Source organism: Vombatus ursinus, unplaced genomic scaffold, assembly GCF_900497805.2.
Source record: "Vombatus ursinus unplaced genomic scaffold, bare-nosed wombat genome assembly UNPS02003292.1, whole genome shotgun sequence".
NCBI lineage: Eukaryota > Metazoa > Chordata > Mammalia > Diprotodontia > Vombatidae > Vombatus > Vombatus ursinus.
This window is the reverse complement of record NW_020943070.1, coordinates 3,976,623-3,994,043: the sequence shown is the minus strand read 5'-3', so window position 1 is coordinate 3,994,043 and position 17,421 is coordinate 3,976,623. Positions and strand designations below refer to the sequence as shown.

Sequence of the window (17,421 nt, the reverse complement as noted above, 5' to 3'; positions counted from 1 at the left end):
CCCCGAGTTACCATCTCCAGCTTGGAGTGGCACATTGTCCTTTAGGGACCCAGTGCAGCCAAGAGAATCACAGAAGAATTTCTCATCCTCCATCATGGCCGAGGTATGGGCTGAGGGGAATCTTGTCCAGGATGGAGGCTGAGGGTCCAGAAGTGGGGGACCCTCTCGAATTGAGGCTTGGAAAAAAATCAGGGAGACTCAAGAAGAGTGTGTTCAAGAGAGGATGGGGATGCTCTACCACAACCCTCCCCAACCTGACCGCCTCAGCCCTTGGACAGGCTGCCCCTTCCATGCCCCTCTCCTTTTGACTTGTCTTTGACAAGCTAAGTCCAGAGAGATCCTGGGGAGAGGTGAGCAAGAGGCATGGATTAAGGTCGGGGGTCCCCTGGCTCTGAGGGGCAACGTCTCTGTGGGGGTGAGGGCAGGATGTGGAAGAATGCCCTTCCTTGAGAGGAAAGTAAAGAAGAGGCGATGTGGGAGTGGGGTGAGTACAGCTGAATCTTCCACCAGAGGATCAGGCTTTCTGGAATGAATGACTGTCTTAGAGAGTTTAAACTCCAACCCAGCCTGATGGTAAGGAAAGAGTCCAGGTTGAGAAGGCTCCATTGGAAAGGGAGAAGGAAGGAGATGGCAGACCAGGTGGGCCATAGGGGCATGTGATTCCTCAGGTCTTTCCTAATTCTAGTCCCACCCCTTTAAAATAATGCCCAAATGATCTCACACATACACTATTTCCCTCTTCTCTAGAAAATTAGTTCATAAGATTCCACTCCCCCTTCCCCCTAATTAATTTTCCATTGATTTAGAATGGGAAGGGAGCACACATCTGTGCTGCCCTGGCTCCCTTACCCATCTCCCAAAGGGGTGGGGCACAGAAGAAGCTAAGTTCCTTTGCCTTATTTCTGCCAAGGTCACCCTTGATTCCCCATCCTTTCTGAACCTCCCTCTCCCTTGCCAGCTCCCCTTCTCCCGGGCGTGGCTGGCTCCTGCCCTAGACTGGGACCAAGACTTAGCTCTGGAGAAGGGAGAAGCTCTTCCTGAAAACTTTCCTGGGGAGGAATTCCTTCCCTGCTTAATGAGCTGAGGGCAGCCCTGGGAGCATTTGCCGGAGGACAGAACAACAGCTGGGGAGTGTGGGGGAGGCAAGGTAAGACTTACCTAGCCACCAGGGAGTTTCCCCGCTGAGCTGTAGTCTGCCTCCTACCCTTGGGTTAGCACAATTGTTCTCCTTTCCACCTTCATCCTTGCCCAAGTGCCAGGACGCTTGGAATTCAAACCTAAGATGGCACTGGGGCAGCCATTGGGTTGGAGAGAGCATGGGCCTGGGACCCAGGAAAAACTTGGGTTCCACTTCTGATTCTGTTGCTCACTTGTGGGACCTGGGACAGGTCACCTCTTGCTTCTTTGAGCCTCAGTTTCTTGATCTGTAAAATGAGGAGTGGACTGCATCAATCATCTAGGCTACTTCCTGATTTAACAGATGGGGAAACTGAGGCCCAGAGATATGAAAGGGCTTTCCCAAGGTCACAGAGCTGCGACTAACTCCCACTTCAGCACTAACTAGTCTGGGGAGAATCTGCTTTCCTAGAACCTTCCTCAAGGGTGGCCCTGAACCAGCTGAAAGCTCTGGGTCCCCTCAGCCCCCAGGCAGCCCTAACTTTCCTGTGCTTGGTCTTTGCAGGAAATGCTTGCCACTAACTTGAACCTCCAACCTGGAGTCCGAATAAAAATAGTGGGAGATATTCCACTTGATGCCAAACAGTAAGTGGGAGATGGGAAGGATGAGGAAAAATTTAGTAATGGTTGAGAGCTGCATCCTTTACACCCTGCTTGAAGCACCAAACTAGGACTCAGCATCAGGAAAATCTTCCCAACAGAAGCTTCCCAGTAGCTAGAATGGACAGTCTGGCTAGGTAGTGAGTTCCCTGTCTCTTGGGGTAGTACAATATGTACCATGGTCCCTTGTTAAGCAGGGTGGGAGTTGGAGGGGTGCTGCAGAGGAGAAGCCGTGGTGCTTCAGGTCAGGATTGGGTGATAGTTCTTTGGAGGTCTTCTTGATCAGGATTTTCTGAGTGGTAGATTTCCAAGGCTCTGGGACCCATGCTTATGATGGAGATGTGTTCTCTATCCCCAGCTTTAGAATTGAGCTGGGCAAGGACTATGGTAATATTGGCCTGCACTTCAGCGCACGCTTCATACATGCTAATGATACCAAAATCATCGCCTACAACTCCCGGAATGATTACATATGGGGCAAAGAAAAAAAAGTGAAAAAATTCCCCTTTGTGCCAGGGAGCAGAGCAGAGGTAAGACCACAGAATCAGAGCATGGAATGTTCCACCTGGGAAAGACCCAAAAAATGATCTCATACAGTCCTTCCACTTGACAGAAGAGTCCTGGAAGCAAACTCTGATGGGGAAAAGATGAAAAGCTAGAGGAGGTTTCCAAAGGTCAATGGCAAAAAAACCCAGCATCCCTTGAGCTGGAGTGGGGTGGGGGAAGGGAGGGAGTCATAAAGGGCTGGGGTCTCAATAAGAGAAGATTAGAATCTGCAGTGTCCCAGGACTTATAATAGGACCCTAGATGTAGAGCTGGAGAGAACCTTGGGGCCAACTACTCTGACCCCCTCATTTTACAGAATAGGAAACTGAGGCTCAGCATGAAGAAATGATTTGCCCAAGGTCACACAGTGTCTTGTAGTGAATGTCTTGATGTGCAATATGAACCCAGGTCTTCCTGTCTCCAAGGCCAGGGTTCTATGTCCAACTCATTCTTCCCTCTCCTCATTCAGATTAACATAATCTTTGAAGAGAAGCAGTTTAAAGTGCAGCTGCCTGGTGGCTCTGAATTCACTTTCCCTAATCGTCTTAACTTACAATTTATCAACTTCTTGGAAATTACTAAGGACTTCAAGCTCAGAATGCTGTCCTTTGAATGAGCCCTCCAATCAAGCTGCCTTCAGATTCCATTCTCGACTCTTGGGTTTCTCTTGTTACTAATAAATATGTTGGTGATGATAACCGCTGACATTTTCTGTGTTATTCTTGTCTGGGGGATAGAGGGCTGGGTTTGGAGTTCAGAAGGATGGCTGAGTGAACCTGGACAAGTCCCTTCACCTTTATACTCTTTTGGTGACTTTCTGGGACAGGAGTTCTCCAATGGGACAGATTTTGGATAGGAAAAAAAGACATCTTTATTGTCACTAACCTCTGGTTTTGGTATTATTTCTCTGTGCTTTCTTATATATTTCAAAACATCATTCCAATTGAAGCTGTATTATTTGCTTTCTCGGTGTGTAAGAGAAGGGTGTGAAGGAAGGAGAATTTGGAACTCAACATTTTTAAAAATGAATATTAAAAAGAAATTTAAAAAACTAAAATCTTCACAAGATGGAAAAAAGCAATGACAACAACACCATATGATTCTGAGAATAGGTCCAAGGGCTTCCCCAGACTGTCAGGACCCAGCAAACCTCACCCTGCCTCCAAATTCTCCATTAATTTAGAAGAGGAAGGGACCTCACATCTGTGCTGCACTGGTTTCCTTAACCTTCTCCAAAGGGAAGGGCAGTAGAAGCTGAGTTCCTTTACTTTAGCGTATCTGCCAAGGTCACCCTTGATTCGCCTGACAGTCTGTTCTGGGAATTGGCTGTGTGGCTGAGGGCAGGTCTTAGTACCTCTCTGAGCCTGCTTTCTGGGGTCAGATGATGGCCTTAGGTGATGAGGTTCACTGAGTGCACATTGACTCACTCTCTCTGAGCAGAGCCCAGCAGTGGGAGAGAGACAAAGGGAGTGGAGGTGCCCCACTACTAAGTGAACAGCACAGCAGACTTGATAGCAGAGCTGGAGACTGAGGCAACCTGACCAGAGGCAGGGCAGCCAAGAGGATGGACAGTCCTCTTATTCTGATCTCTTCTCCCCTGTCTCTTCTACACTGTGGTCATGAAAGGACCCCTTCCCAAAACCCCATATCCTTGTCCAGTTTATATGTTTCCCTCCTAAAAACCACACTACAGCACTGTCACAGAGACACACACACACACACAGATACCCACATACACATTGATTCTCCATCTTCTGAGATGAGTCGGTCAGGACCTGCCTCCCAGCTCCCCAATGGACCTAGTTTCTCACTTTAGGTGAGCTAGGTGTCCTCTTTCCCCATAACTTCCTGCTTCCCTCTACTAGGTGCCATTTCCCCTTGGGTCAGCCCCAACTGAGCCAATCAGCCTGATTCAAAGTTCTGGAGCATCAAGCAGTATGGATCATTGAGTCCTGTCTCCTAAAGGACCAATCAGAAGGCTGGAATCCATTCAAGTTCCAGGTATTAGTGGACTAATGGGAGGGGTGCCCTGAGTGCCAATTGGAGGGTCCATGTGGCTCCTGCCCAGATTTTAAGTGGAATGAGAACCCTGCTCCCCAAGGGCTGTGATGGACATGGTGGGACCCTCGATCTCTTTCTCTGGGATTATTAATGTGCTTGTCCCCCTGCCCCAGGACTGATTTGTTACTAGATTATTAAGACGTTAGGATGATCCAGAAGGGGTCACCATGACTCTTCTAAATGTACCCAACTCCCTTCTTCCCGTTGCCCCCCACCAGGAACTTGGACCTTTTTTTAATTTTACACAGGAATTTTAATTCTGTCCATGGGGTGGAATACCCTTGAAGATGGAGGCTTTCCTCAGAGCTGTCCTGCCAATACTCTGCTGGACAGTGTCTGACCTACAGCAGTTACCCCATTGCCCCCAAATACTGGAAAACACTGAAGAGGGAAAATTTAAGAGAGGCAGATGGAACTACCTAGAACCCAAAGTGAAAATGGGGCTGTGGGCAGGCACACAGGAGTTCAAGTCTGAATTTACCTGAGTACTGACAGAAGATTAGACCTTGGAGGGGCTCCAGTGGCTTCCCTAGGTAGGTTGGGCAGACCCAGGACAGGTCACCCAATACCTCCTTCAGAAAGAGCATATGGCCATTTGATGGAGGGAAAGGGTAATTAGGACCAGTTAGAGAGACCCAACTGGGGAGGGGCATCAACCAGAGGAAGATGGGTGACCTCTGAGACCCACTCTGGCTGCCCTGTCATACCCTCTGAGGAAGGAGAAGGGAGCAGAGACTTGGGTTAGGATCCTGGCACTGCCCTATCAGCTGTGTGACCAGGGGTGTCACCTGCCCATACTGAACATCAGCTTCCTTTTCTGTAGAATGGGGATCATGACCCAGGAAAGGGAACAGAAGTCTCAGATTCTAGGCTCTGGACTCCTAAAGGTACCTCCTCCTCTAGCTGGCTGTGGTCTTTCCTTCCTGAAGAGGACCAAAATGACATCACTATGTTGAGGTCAAGGTACAGTGTGTCCACCTGTGGCTGAACAGATTCACAGAAGCTTGGAAGGCTCCACCACAGGTAAGGCACAAATAGCCTATATGACCAATTCCTATTTCTAGAGAGAGTACTTCCCTCCAAACAACACTCTATTTTCCCATTTTTAGAGCACCTGTTTCATAATTTGAAAAGGCAGAAGAGTTCATTTTACAAGTCAGACCCTCACGAATTTTTTGAAGATTCTAATATCAGGTACCGGATTTAGGTAAAGAAAGAAACAACAAGTAATATCTAAAGCTGAAATTCTTGAAGTTTCAGGATTGGAGAAGCAAATTTAAGATGCTGTACTAAATTGTACAAAGTTTTATTACTGGCAGATTTTAGCAGAATTATCTAGGAAGCATCTACAAGTGATCTGAAACCAGAGAAAGAGCCCCCTTCAGAGCTGCCCTGAGAATGAGACCTCTTCCAGAGTGTCCAAGAGAAGATATTCTCTGGCACCAGAGGGCTACAGGAGGCATCTGGGATTCAAGATTTGCTGATTGAATGGACATTGGGAGTAGATGACTAGGGTACAAAGAGACTTGACCTTAGTTAATATTGATGACCATTATTGTTTTGATTGGTCTTTTATTTCATGGACTTTATATTTATGCTGAAGTTTTCTTGGTTATCTTGGTGACAGGTAAACCTGCCCTCTCAAAATTAGTGTGACCTCTAAGTAGTTTGATTTTTACCCTAATTTAGGTAATTCTGATTATGCATTTATGAAAACACTTGTGCATTTAACTTATAGATATGGCGTCCAGGGGAAGAGTAAGTTTTCCACTCCACCATGAATGAAAAGGGAGAATGAAAGGATTGAGAGAATTAGGACAGGAAGTAATTTATTCTGGAATTGAGTGAATGACGCTGACTCCATCTTGAGATTCAATTCTGGAGCTAGCCCAGTTCCCTTTATGTTCAATCATGGGTCTAGTCCAAATTCTTTCTTGGGAGAAAACTTTGTTTCTACTGTGGGAACTGAGAGAGAGCCTTATTGTGTTATTTGCACCTGGCACTGCATGACTGGGAAGTGGGACCACCTCTCCCTGCTGCTTAGAGACCCTTAACCAAGGACCAAAGTTATGCTGCCCAGATCCAAAGATTGATGCAAGGAGCTTTCCCACAATTCCACATCTCAAGAAACCTATATGTCTTTTCGGAAAAGTGGCCCTGTACAGATCAATAGGTTATTGTTTTCACATTCCTTTGATTGCATAAAGAAAATTGGGAGGAACAGGACACTTTTTTTTCTGAATTCAGAGAATTGCTCCTATTGACTCTTCCCCTCCCAACAAGAAAGTTACTAATCTTTCCTCCAATTAGAAATCAGATTACCTAATGTTGTATTGTTTCCTTTTAATTGACTTCATTTGATTAATAATTTTCCATGTATAAAAATCTATCTCTCCGTGTATTTGGGGTGCAGCTCTAAGGTGAGGAAGGGGCCAGGTCCTGGTTTTGTTGGCAATTGCCAGGCATTGCTTAATACATCTACAAGCTTTGAAGACAGAGCCTTTGTCTCCTCAGTCATTTCATCCTTCATCCATGACACCTAGGGAGGGAGTTGGTGCAAGGATTGTTATCTCCTTTTAATAGAGGAAGAAATGGGGATTTAGAGTGGGAAAATGACTTGCCCATGGGTCATACAGCAGACAGTGCAGGGGGTGGGGGAGTGGGGTGTTGCCAGGACTGTGGGAGAGGAAGGAGTTGGAATCAGGTTCAGGATGTGAGGCACTTGGGGTTGGTGGGGAGCTTGGGAAGAGGGAAGCTGTGTTGGTTCTGCCCTGCTCACTGCTGGGGGCTCCCTCTGCCTGGGCATCATGGTTTCTTTTACTCCAACTTCTCCAAGGTTTATGGAGTGCTTTTCTTATTCTTGAGACAGATGGTGGGAGAAGGAATAGTTAGAGGTGTTAAACTTGGGCACCTGAGCCTTGCCTGCAAGTACAGAGGGGCTGTCCTACAGGAGAGGATTGAACCTGGTCCTACTCAGCTCCAGAGGTAGAACCAGTAGGAACTGGGGAAAGGTACAGAGGGACCTGCCCATTCAATTCAACAATGAGCTGTCCAGAAGTGGAACCAGTTGATGCCATAGGAAGTGAGTTCGATCATTTAGGGGAAATATTTCAGAGGAAGATTTTATTTCAATAAATGTTTGAGGTCCCTTCCAAGTAGAGATGTGATGATTATGTTAAGGGATTAGGACAGGGACTGGATCTCTGATGACACTATATATAGGGAACTCCCAGGTGAGCAAACTCCTCCCTAAATGCCAGTCAGCACCTTATCTGAAACTTAGAGTTTTAGAGCAGATGTCCTTTGACTGGTTTGTGTCATTGACCCCCTGGGCAGTCTGGTGGAGCCATTCTGAGAAAAAAAAAATTTTTTAATAATAGAAGGAAATAGTACCTTCCAGTTAAGAGTTCAGTGAAAATACAGGTATAATTTATTTTTTCCTCTCCAAACTCCTTGTAATTTATCCTTGGATCCTGGGGAGATCTTCAAACCCCAGATTAAGAACCTCTATCTTAGAGAGTGACCTCAAGCCTGGAGAAGTTAGGTGACTTGGAAGGTGGGCTGTGAACCCAGGCCTTCTTTACTTTAAGAAAGTGAATCTCTATGGACTATGATGTCCTACTTTTAACTCTATTAGGATCCCAATTTACAGATGAGGAAACTGAGGATCAAAGAATTGAAGTGACTTGCAGCTCTAGGAACTGGCCTGAGAGGAACAGGAGACAATGGTGAAAGAGTAGAGAAGATGAGGGGGGTAAGATTCCTTCTTTTCCTTCAGGGAGCTCATGCCCCCTCATCCCCTCCCTCAACCATCCCACTTTGGCTCAACTGAATCACAGGGCTCTCTAAACTCTGACGTTGTACCTCTGTTTCGTTGAGTCTCAGTGTCAGGGGAAGGGTCTCTGGGTGTCTAAAGGGAGGCTGTGTCACAGGCTACCTGGGGCCCCTAGCCTGAGTCCCATTCTCTAGCAGCATCCAGGGGCCCCACTGGGGTTCCTGCCACTCCCTTCCTTGAGCTGACATGGTAGGGCTTTCCGAGAAACCTCAGCCTGCCTCCCTCCAGCCTCATGATACAGGCAGGGCAGAGTGCTTTCTGACAGTAGGTCAGAAAACCACAGGCTAAGCCTTGGGCACCTTACCACACTTTCTCTCTTTATAATTAGAAGCTTGGGGGACCTCCACAGGGCTCAGTAAGGCTGGAGACATCCCCAAACCCCAGTGGAGATGTCCAAAGACAGTGGAGAGACTCATTGATACCTCATCCCAAATGGAGACCAAGTTGATTCAATTCCCTCCTCTCATCCACCTCGTTCTCCAAAGAACCACCTCAAAATTAGTAACAGGTGACCTTGGGTATTTTACTCTCATCTCTTCACCTCAGTTTCCCTATTTGTAAAACATGGTTGTTTAACGGCGTCATACGGTGGAAAGAGAGCTGGCCTGGGAGTCAGAGGACCTGGGTACAAGGCCTGGTTTAGCTCTTCATTTACCAAGTGACCCCAAAGTCTCAGTTTCCCTATTGGTTGAGAAACCAGATGGTTTTTTAGGTCCCTCCACGCTATGACATCTTCTGAGTAGAATTTCTCCCTTCAGATGGACTTTTTGGAGGGCAGAGGGATGACTCTCACCCAGACAAGAGTACACAGCGTTCCCTTCACCTCGCCCTCGTCCCTTCCTGAGAATATCAGATTCTGGTTCATTCCAAAAGTATTGGATCCCCTAAACAATCTACCACTCTCCCCAACCCCATCCCCCAAAGTAGAGTTTTGGGGGTTTGGATGCGGGGGGGAAGGCCAGATCAGGACGGAGCTTGACGTGGAGGGGTGTGACCAAAGGGTTGGCTCCTCCTTCATTGGCTGTCCCTCCAAGAAAGACTTCAAAAATTCCACCGGCCTAGCCCCTGAGATGCGCTCCCTCCCCTCTAGTGACTCTGGATTGGGGAAACGCGCCAGAAAGGCGGCAGTAGTGCGGTTGGCTGTGGGGACTCGGAGGAAACCCCGAGACTGAGTCTATTTGAAGGGTCTGACCCCTCCCTGAGTCACCGTCACTGCGTTGGAGTTGGACATTAACCTTCAGGGACCCAGCGCAGCCAGGAGAACCGCAGTAGCATTCCTCACCCTCCATTTTGTTCCACGTGAGTGTGCCAGGGTATAGACTGCAGGGGTCCTTGTCCGGGGTGTAGGCTGAGAGTCCAAGGGTGGGGGAACCTGTGGAAAGGATCCCGGAGACTCCAGAAGGATGTGTGTTCTAGCGGGTGGGAATGTTCTACCCTCGCTCTCTGTCTGGGCTGGGGCTCCTTTCTCTTCTCCTCTAACCGCCCCCCATCCTGATCTCCCCAGCCCTTGGAAGGGCTGCCCTTTCCATCCCTACCCCCTTGCAACTTGTTTTTGACAAGCTGCTAAGTCCAGACAGACCCTGGGGAGAGGGGAGCTAGGGGAAGTGGGACTTGGCATGGGTTAGAGTTAGGGTGTCCCTTGGCTGTAAGGGGCTGCATCTGCATGGGTGTGGAGGGAGATGGATGTGGGGAATTCAATCCAACTCCTTGAGTTGAGAGGGAAGAGAAAGGGAAGAGGTGGGCAGAGAGGAATCTTCTGCCAGAGGACCAGACTTTCTGGAATGAATGACTGTCTCATGGAGTTAACTCCAGCCCAGTCTGATTGTGTGGAAAGGGTTCAGGCCGAGGAGGCTCCACTGGATAAGGAGGAGGCTGGAGATGGCCAACAGGGTGGGGTAGAGGCAAGTGATTCCTCAGGTCCTTCCAAATCCTAGTCCTGTCCCCTTTAAAAATAAGATCGAATTAACCTCACAAATACACTTCTTGCCTTGTCTCTGGGAAACCAGCTTATAAGATTACCCTCCCTCTCCTACCCAATCCCCATTGCTTGTCCATTGATTTAGAAGAGGAAGGGCCCCCACATCTGTGCTGTCCTGGTTCCTTTATTCTTCTACGGAAAGGGTGGGGGTGGGGGAGAGGAGAAGCTAAGTTCTTTGACCTTAATGTTTCCGCCAAGGTCACCCTTGATTCTGAATTCTTTCTGAACCTTCTCCTCCCTTGCCAACTAGCCTTCTCCTGGGCACAGCTGGCTCATGCCCTAGATTGGGAGCAACACTTGGCTCTGGGGAATGGGGCAAACTTTCCCGGAAAACTTTCCTGGGGAAAAATTCCTTCCCTGCTAAGTTAGATGAGGGCAGCTCTGAGAGAATGAGAAGGAGGGCAGGTCAATGACTGGGAAGTATGGGGAAGGCAAGGTAAGGCTTACCTAGCTACCAGGGAGTTTCCCCATTGAGCTGTAGTCTATCTCCTACCCTTGGGATAGCACCATGATCCTTCCTTTCCCCTTCATCCTTGTCCAAGTGCCAGCATACATGTGATGCCAGCCCAAGATGGTACTGGGATGGCCAGTGGGACAGAGAACATGGACTCAGGAAAAACAGGATTCTGTTGCCCATTTGTGTGACCTGGGAAAGGTCACTTCTTGCTTTTTCTTGGAGCCTCAGTCTCCTGGTCTATAAAATGAGGAGTGGACTGGATCCATCATGTAAGCTAGTTCTTCATTTAACAGATGGGGAAACTGAGGCCCAGAGACATGAAGGGGCTTCCCCAAGGTCACAGAGCTGGGACTGACTCCCACTTCAGCACTCACTAGCCTGGGGGGAGTCTGCTTTCCTAAAACCTTCCTCAAGGGTGGCCCTTCCCCAAATGGAAGCTCTGGGTCCCCTCAGCTCCTGCCCAGCCCTAAACTTGCTGTGCTTGGTCTCTTTAGAAACTATTTTTCAAAGACTTGAACCTCCAACCTGGTGTGTGCATAAGAGTAGTGGGATATATTCTACCCGATGCCAAGCAGTAATTGGGACATGGGATGGATGAGACACAATTTAACCTTGGGTGAGAGCAGAATCCTTTACACACCTTCTTGCACTTAACCTTTGATTAGAAGCATCCGGCTAGTTTTGCCTCAGCCCCAGAGGGCAGGGCCAGGACTCAGCACCAGGAAAAACTTCCTAACAGAAGCTTCCCAGTAGCTGGAATGGACAGTTTGGATAGGTAGTGAGCTCTCTGTCCTTGGAGGTAGTAAAATATGTAGAAATGTCACTTGTGTGACCGGGGTGGGGAGTGGGTAGGAGAGTGCTGCGAAAGAGAATCCACAGTGCTTCAGGTTAGGGTTGGGTGAGAGTCCCTTGGGGGGTCTTCTAGTTCAGGGATTCTCTGAGGGGAGGGTTGGGGGGTAGGTGTTAAGGCTTTTGGCTCCATGCCAATATGGAGATGTGTTCTCAATTCCCAGCTTTAGTGTGAGGCTGGGCAAGAATGATCTTAACTTTGGCTTAAACTTCAACCTACGATTCAGTGCCTATAGTGATACCAACGTCATCGTCTACAACTACTGTACTGATGGCTATTGGTGCCAAGAAAACAGAGATCCTCACTTGCCCTTTGTGCCAGGGAGCAGAGGGGAGGTAAGACCCCCCACATCCGAGCATGGAATGTTCCACCTGGGAAGGACCCAGGAGATGATCTCCTCCACTGCTTACATTTGACAGGAGAGTCCTAGAAATAAACTTTGAAGGGGAAACAATGAAAAACTAGAGGAGAAAGGGGTCAGTGGATTTCCAAAGGTCAATGGCAAGAAGCCCAGCACCCCTTGAGCTGGGGAGAGGTTGGGAACAAAGGAAACAGTTGTGATGGGCTGTGGTCCAAGGAGGATTAGAGAGTCCTCTGGGGTGCCCCAGGACATATAATAGAACTGGAAAGAACCTCAGGGGCCATGTTGTCTGACCCCCTCATTTTACAGAGGAGGAAACTGAGGCTCAGAATGGAGAAATGATTTGCCCAAGGTCACACAGTGTCTTGTAGTAAATGTCTTGAGGTAGAATTTGAACCCAGGTCTTCCTGTTTCCAAGTCCAAAAATTCTGTGTTCTTCTCCTTCTGCCCTCTCCTCATTCAGATTTCCATAACCTTTGAAGGGAATAATTTTGTTGCGAGGCTGTCTGATGGCTATCAAATCAATTACCCCAATCACTTGGACTTCCAAACACTCAACTACTTGGAAACTACTGGTGACATCAAGCTCAAAATTCTGGACTTTGAATGAGCCTTCCAATCAAGATGCCTTCAGACTCTATTCTTGTCTCTTGGGTCTCTCTTATGACTAATAAAAGTGCTGATGATAATAACTGACATTTTCCGTGTTATTCTGGTCTGGGGATATAAAGGGTTGGGTTTGGAGTTGGGGAAAATGGCTGAGTGACTCTGGATAAGTCCCTTCAGCTTGATGTTCCTATGGTGACTTTCTAGGACAGGGGTTCTCCACCTGGGATAGCTTTCAAATGGGGAAAAAACCATCTTTATTGTCACTAACTTCTGGTTTTCCTAGCATTCCTCTATGTTTTTTAATATATATTTCAAAATGTCATTCTAATTGATATTACATTGTTCATCTTCTCAATTGGGAGGTGAGGGGTGCGAGGGTGGGAGAGAATTTGAAACTCAGAGTTTTAAAAAATGAATGTTAAAGACATGTTAAAAAAAATAAAATGTTCACAAAATGAAAAACAGCAAGACCATATTATTCTGAGAAGGGCTCCATGGGCTTCCCCAGACTGTCATAACACAAAAAAAGGGGACAAGCACTTAGAAGGCATGACAATTCCTGATTAGCAATGGTGAAGGGATTTCCGACAGTAGTAACTGCAGGGGAACATCTGTATATTAGTGATGAGAGGGGGCCAGAGCACAGACTGTGAGCAAACCCCGTTGCTAGAAAGATGTTGCATACAAACCAGGGAAGCACTGAGTCCCTTTGAAGACCAGCCTAAGGAAGCTCAGAGAGATCTGGAGGCGAGATGGGAGGAGAATGGAAAGACATTCACTAGCTCTGGAGTCAGAGGTATTGGCTTTGAATTTGACCTCTGATCGTCACTACCTGGATGACCTAGATGACCTAGATGACCTTGGGCCTGTTTCCTCAGGGATAAAATGAAAAGTTTGGCCTTCAAGGTCCTTCCAGCTCTCCACACCTGTGCTCCTATAGGCCCAAGTCATTCCCCCTGCCTCAGTTTCCTCCTCTGTAACATGAGGAAGTTGGACCAGATGGCCTCTGGGGTCCCCTCTGTGAGCCTTTGGTCTCTCCTCTCCTCTTCTGAAATGTAGTAAATTCTTTGAGTGTCCCATACATTCATGTGTCTTTTTCCCCCAACTCTCAGCACAATGCCCTTTACATAATTGGACCCTTTAAAAGCACTAGACCCTAGATTTAGGGCTGGAAGGGGCCTTCCAGGTCAGAGTCTATATCCCTCATTTTACCACTGAGGAAACTGAGGGAAGGAAGTGATTCACCCAGCTAATAAATGGGATTTGAACCCAGACCTTCCTGACTCCAAGCCCAGCACCTTAGCCACCATGAATCATAAAACTGGTTCTGAATCCTAGCCCCCACACATTGTAGCTGTCTGACCATAGACCATTCACTCAGCCTTTCTGAGTTTCCATTTCCTCATGCACCAATGGGGAAAATGGCTTTTCCTAGCCACCTACCAGATTAAGGTTGTTATGAGGAACGTGATATAGAAACACTAGAGACAGGGGAGCCCTTCCTATTGGGAGTCAGAAGAGCTGGATTCAAATCCTAGCTCTGCCCTTTACTGCTTGCAGAGATCCCCACCCCCGCCAGTGCAGAGACGTTCTCTGTAACCCTTATGACAAGCCGTTGCTTCGACATCATGAAAGATGGAGGTCTCAGTCGGTTCCACTGTGAGGCAGCTTTGATTTTGAGGAAGTTCTTCCTTACTTTGAGGCAAATCTAGGCTCCCTGTAACTTGTACCCATCGATCTCCCTCTGAGGCCAGGAGCAATAAGGCTAATCCCCTTTCCACATGATAACTCCTAGAATACAGGTATAGCCAGGTTCTGGGCTCCCTGTCTCCACTCACACTCAGACCAGCAGGTGAGGTCTACATGGATTGGTTACTCTTTCTCCCCTCGGGATCCTAAGGGTAACCTTGAGAGGTTGAATGTTTGAGCCCCCATCAGACGTGTTGCCCCCAATATCACTTGACTGGTTGCCCCTTGTTCAGCTGGATTGAGTCAAACAGATTGCTTCTGGGTCCTCACCAGACTCAGCTACTGTTGCTAGCAGCCCTGGTCAATGAGGGGACCTCAGGTGGCTCTTGTCTCCCTCCCAAGTTCATGATGATAACAGGGTCCATTCTGTCTGCCATACTCATTTGCTTAAGATATGGAAAGAATATACACAAAGAGACAAAAGAACCAGGCTTTTGTGTTTAAGCAGGGAGATGAGGCAGCTATAGCTGGCTGTGGCTATTGATACCTCTCCTTTGACTCAGGATGCCCACAGTATTTCTTCCCACCAGGCAGGGAAGAAAACAGAGATCAGCTCTCAAACAGTTGTATGCATAACTGATCCTGGCTCAGTACCCCATTAAAAGGCTTTTTATCCCCAGAGAGTAAGCCCACAGGCATTAGTCAAAGGACACCTGTATGTCCTCTGAAATAGAGTTCTGGGCCCCTCCACTGCGTGTGCTTAGAGAAAGGCTTACCAACCCTCCATGCAGATTGGTGCCAGGCAATGCCACAAAGAGAGTGACCTATTGGCTAGTCTTTCCAATGCAAGTATGAAGACGTTGTCCCACTCTCTACCCAAAGTCTTCTCTACTCCAGATTAAACACCCCCAGTCCCTTCAACAAATCCATCAACAGTCAGACAACGAGCATTTATTAAGCGCTTCCTATTTGCCAGGCACTGTGCTGTGGGCTAGGGGTACAAAGAAAGGTCTGGTCTTCAGAAAGGTCACAATCTAATAGATAGAGGTAACATACAAATAAGCTATCTAAGGATAAATAGGAAATGATCAACCAAGGAAAGGCACTAGAATGAGGAGGGATCAAGAAAGGCTTCTTGTAGAACATGAGGTTTATCTAAATAATTGGAAAAACATCATTGCTCATGGATAGGCTGAGCTAATATAATAAAAATGACAATTCTACCTAAGCTAATTTACTTATTCAGTGCCATACCAGTCAAACTACCAAAAATTATTTTATAGAGCTAGAAAAAATAATAACAAGATTCATTTGGAATAACAAAAGGTCTAGAATATTAAGGGAACTAAAGAAAAGAAATGCAGGGGAAGGTGGCCTAGCCATTCCAGATCTTAAATTGTATTATAAAGCAGCAATCATTAAAACTACTTGGTAATGGCTAAGAAATAGAGTAGTCAATCAGTAGAATAGGTTAGGTACACAAGACACAGTAGTCAACGACTATAGTAATCTACTGTTTGATAAACCCAAAGACCTCAGCTTCTGGGATAAGAACTCACTCTTTGGCAAAAACTGCTGGGAAAACTGGAAAAGAGTATGGCAGAAACTAGGCATAGATCAAAATCTCATACCATATACCAAAATAAAGTCAAAATGGGTTCATGATTTAGATATAAAGGCTGATACTGTAAGCAAACTGGGAGAGCAAGGAATAGTTTACTTGTCAGATTTATGAAGAATAGAAGAATTTATGACCAAACAGGAGATAGAGGACATTATGAAATGCAAAATGGATAATTTTGATTACATTAAATTGAAAAGTTTTTGCACAAACAAAGCCAATGCAACCAAGATTAGGAGGGAAGCAGAAAACTGGGAAAGAATTTTTACAACCAGTGTCTCTAATAAGGGCCTCATTTCTAAAATATATAGAGAACTAAGTCAAACTTATAGGAATACAAGTCATTCCCCAATTGATATATGGTCAAAGGATATAAACAGTCAGTTCTCAGATAAAGAAATTAAAGCCATCTATAGTCATATGAAAAAATGCTCTAACTCACTAGTGATTAGTGAAATGCAAATCAAAACAACTCTGAGGTACCACATCACACCTATCAGATTGGCCAACATGACAAAACACGTAAATGATAAATGTTGGAGAAGATGTGGGAAAATTGGAACACTAATGCATTGTTGGTGGAGTTGTGAAATGATCCAACCAATTTGGAACTATGCCCAAAGGGATATAAAAATGTGCATACCCTTTGACCCAGCAATACCACTTCTAGGGCTGTATCCCAAAGAGAGCATAAAAATGGGGAAAGGACCTACATGTACAAAAATATTCATAGCAGCTCTTTTTGTGGTGGCCAAGAATTGGAAATTGAGGGGATGCCCATCAATTAGGGAATACCTGAACAAGTTGTTGTATATGAATGGAATGGAATGCTATTATTTCTTAAGAAATGATGAGCAGACAGACTTCAGAAAAACCTGGAAAGACTTGTGTGGACTGATGCTGAGTGAAGTGAGCAGAACCAGGAGAACTTGTGTACAATAACAGCCACAGTGTGCAATGACTGACTTTGATAGACTTCTCAGCAATGCAAGGATCTAAGACATCTCCAAAAGTCTCATGATAGAAAATGCTGTCCACATCCAGAGAAAGAACCACGGAGTCTGAACACAGATGGAAGCCGACTATTTGCCATTTTTTTCTGCTGTTTTGTTTTGTTTCCTCTTTCTGGTGGTTCCTCCTATTCCTTCTAAGTCTTCCTTACAACATCACTAATGTGAAAATATGTTTAATAGGAATCTAGATGTAAAGCCTATATCAGATTGCTTGCCATCTTGGGGCAGGGTGGAGAGAGGGGAGAAAAAATTTAAAACTCAAAAGCTTATGGAAATGATTGTTGATAAATCAAAATAAATTAATAAAAATTTTTAAACATTAAATTAAATTAAAAAAAAAAAGAACATGAGGTTTATGTGAAACTTGAAAGAAGCCAGGGGACTGAGGAGGCAGAGAAGAGGATATTTCATCTTTGCAAGGACTTGTTTCTAGTCCTCTCTTCATCCCAGTCACCTTTGTTGGGATGCCTAAACACACCCCACTTTTCCCTTCTAGACTGTGGGACTCAGAAATGAACACAGCACTCCAGATGTGGCCTGACCAGGGCACAGAACAGTGGAACCACTGCCCCTCTGCTCCCTGAATGCTAGCCTTCTCCCCAGACAGCCTAAAATTGCAAAAACC

General features: G+C 46.4%; 2 protein-coding genes across 2 annotated transcripts; both read left to right on the top strand.

Moving 5' to 3' along the window:
• The first annotated feature begins 471 nt into the window (after positions 1–471).
• Positions 472–2,938, top strand: LOC114050243 (galectin-1-like). The gene is made up of 3 exons (XM_027871892.1): positions 472–484; positions 2,080–2,306; positions 2,792–2,938. The coding sequence occupies exons 1-3, from the start codon at positions 472–474 to the stop codon at positions 2,936–2,938; spliced, it is 387 nt and encodes a 128-aa protein (XP_027727693.1).
• Positions 2,939–10,605: 7,667 nt separating this feature from the next.
• LOC114050234 (galectin-1-like) lies at positions 10,606–12,474 on the top strand. Its single transcript, XM_027871883.1, has 4 exons — positions 10,606–10,632; positions 11,148–11,227; positions 11,667–11,838; positions 12,328–12,474. Exons 1-4 carry the CDS (start codon positions 10,606–10,608, stop codon positions 12,472–12,474), a joined length of 426 nt encoding a protein of 141 aa, XP_027727684.1.
• Positions 12,475–17,421: the final 4,947 nt, after the last annotated feature.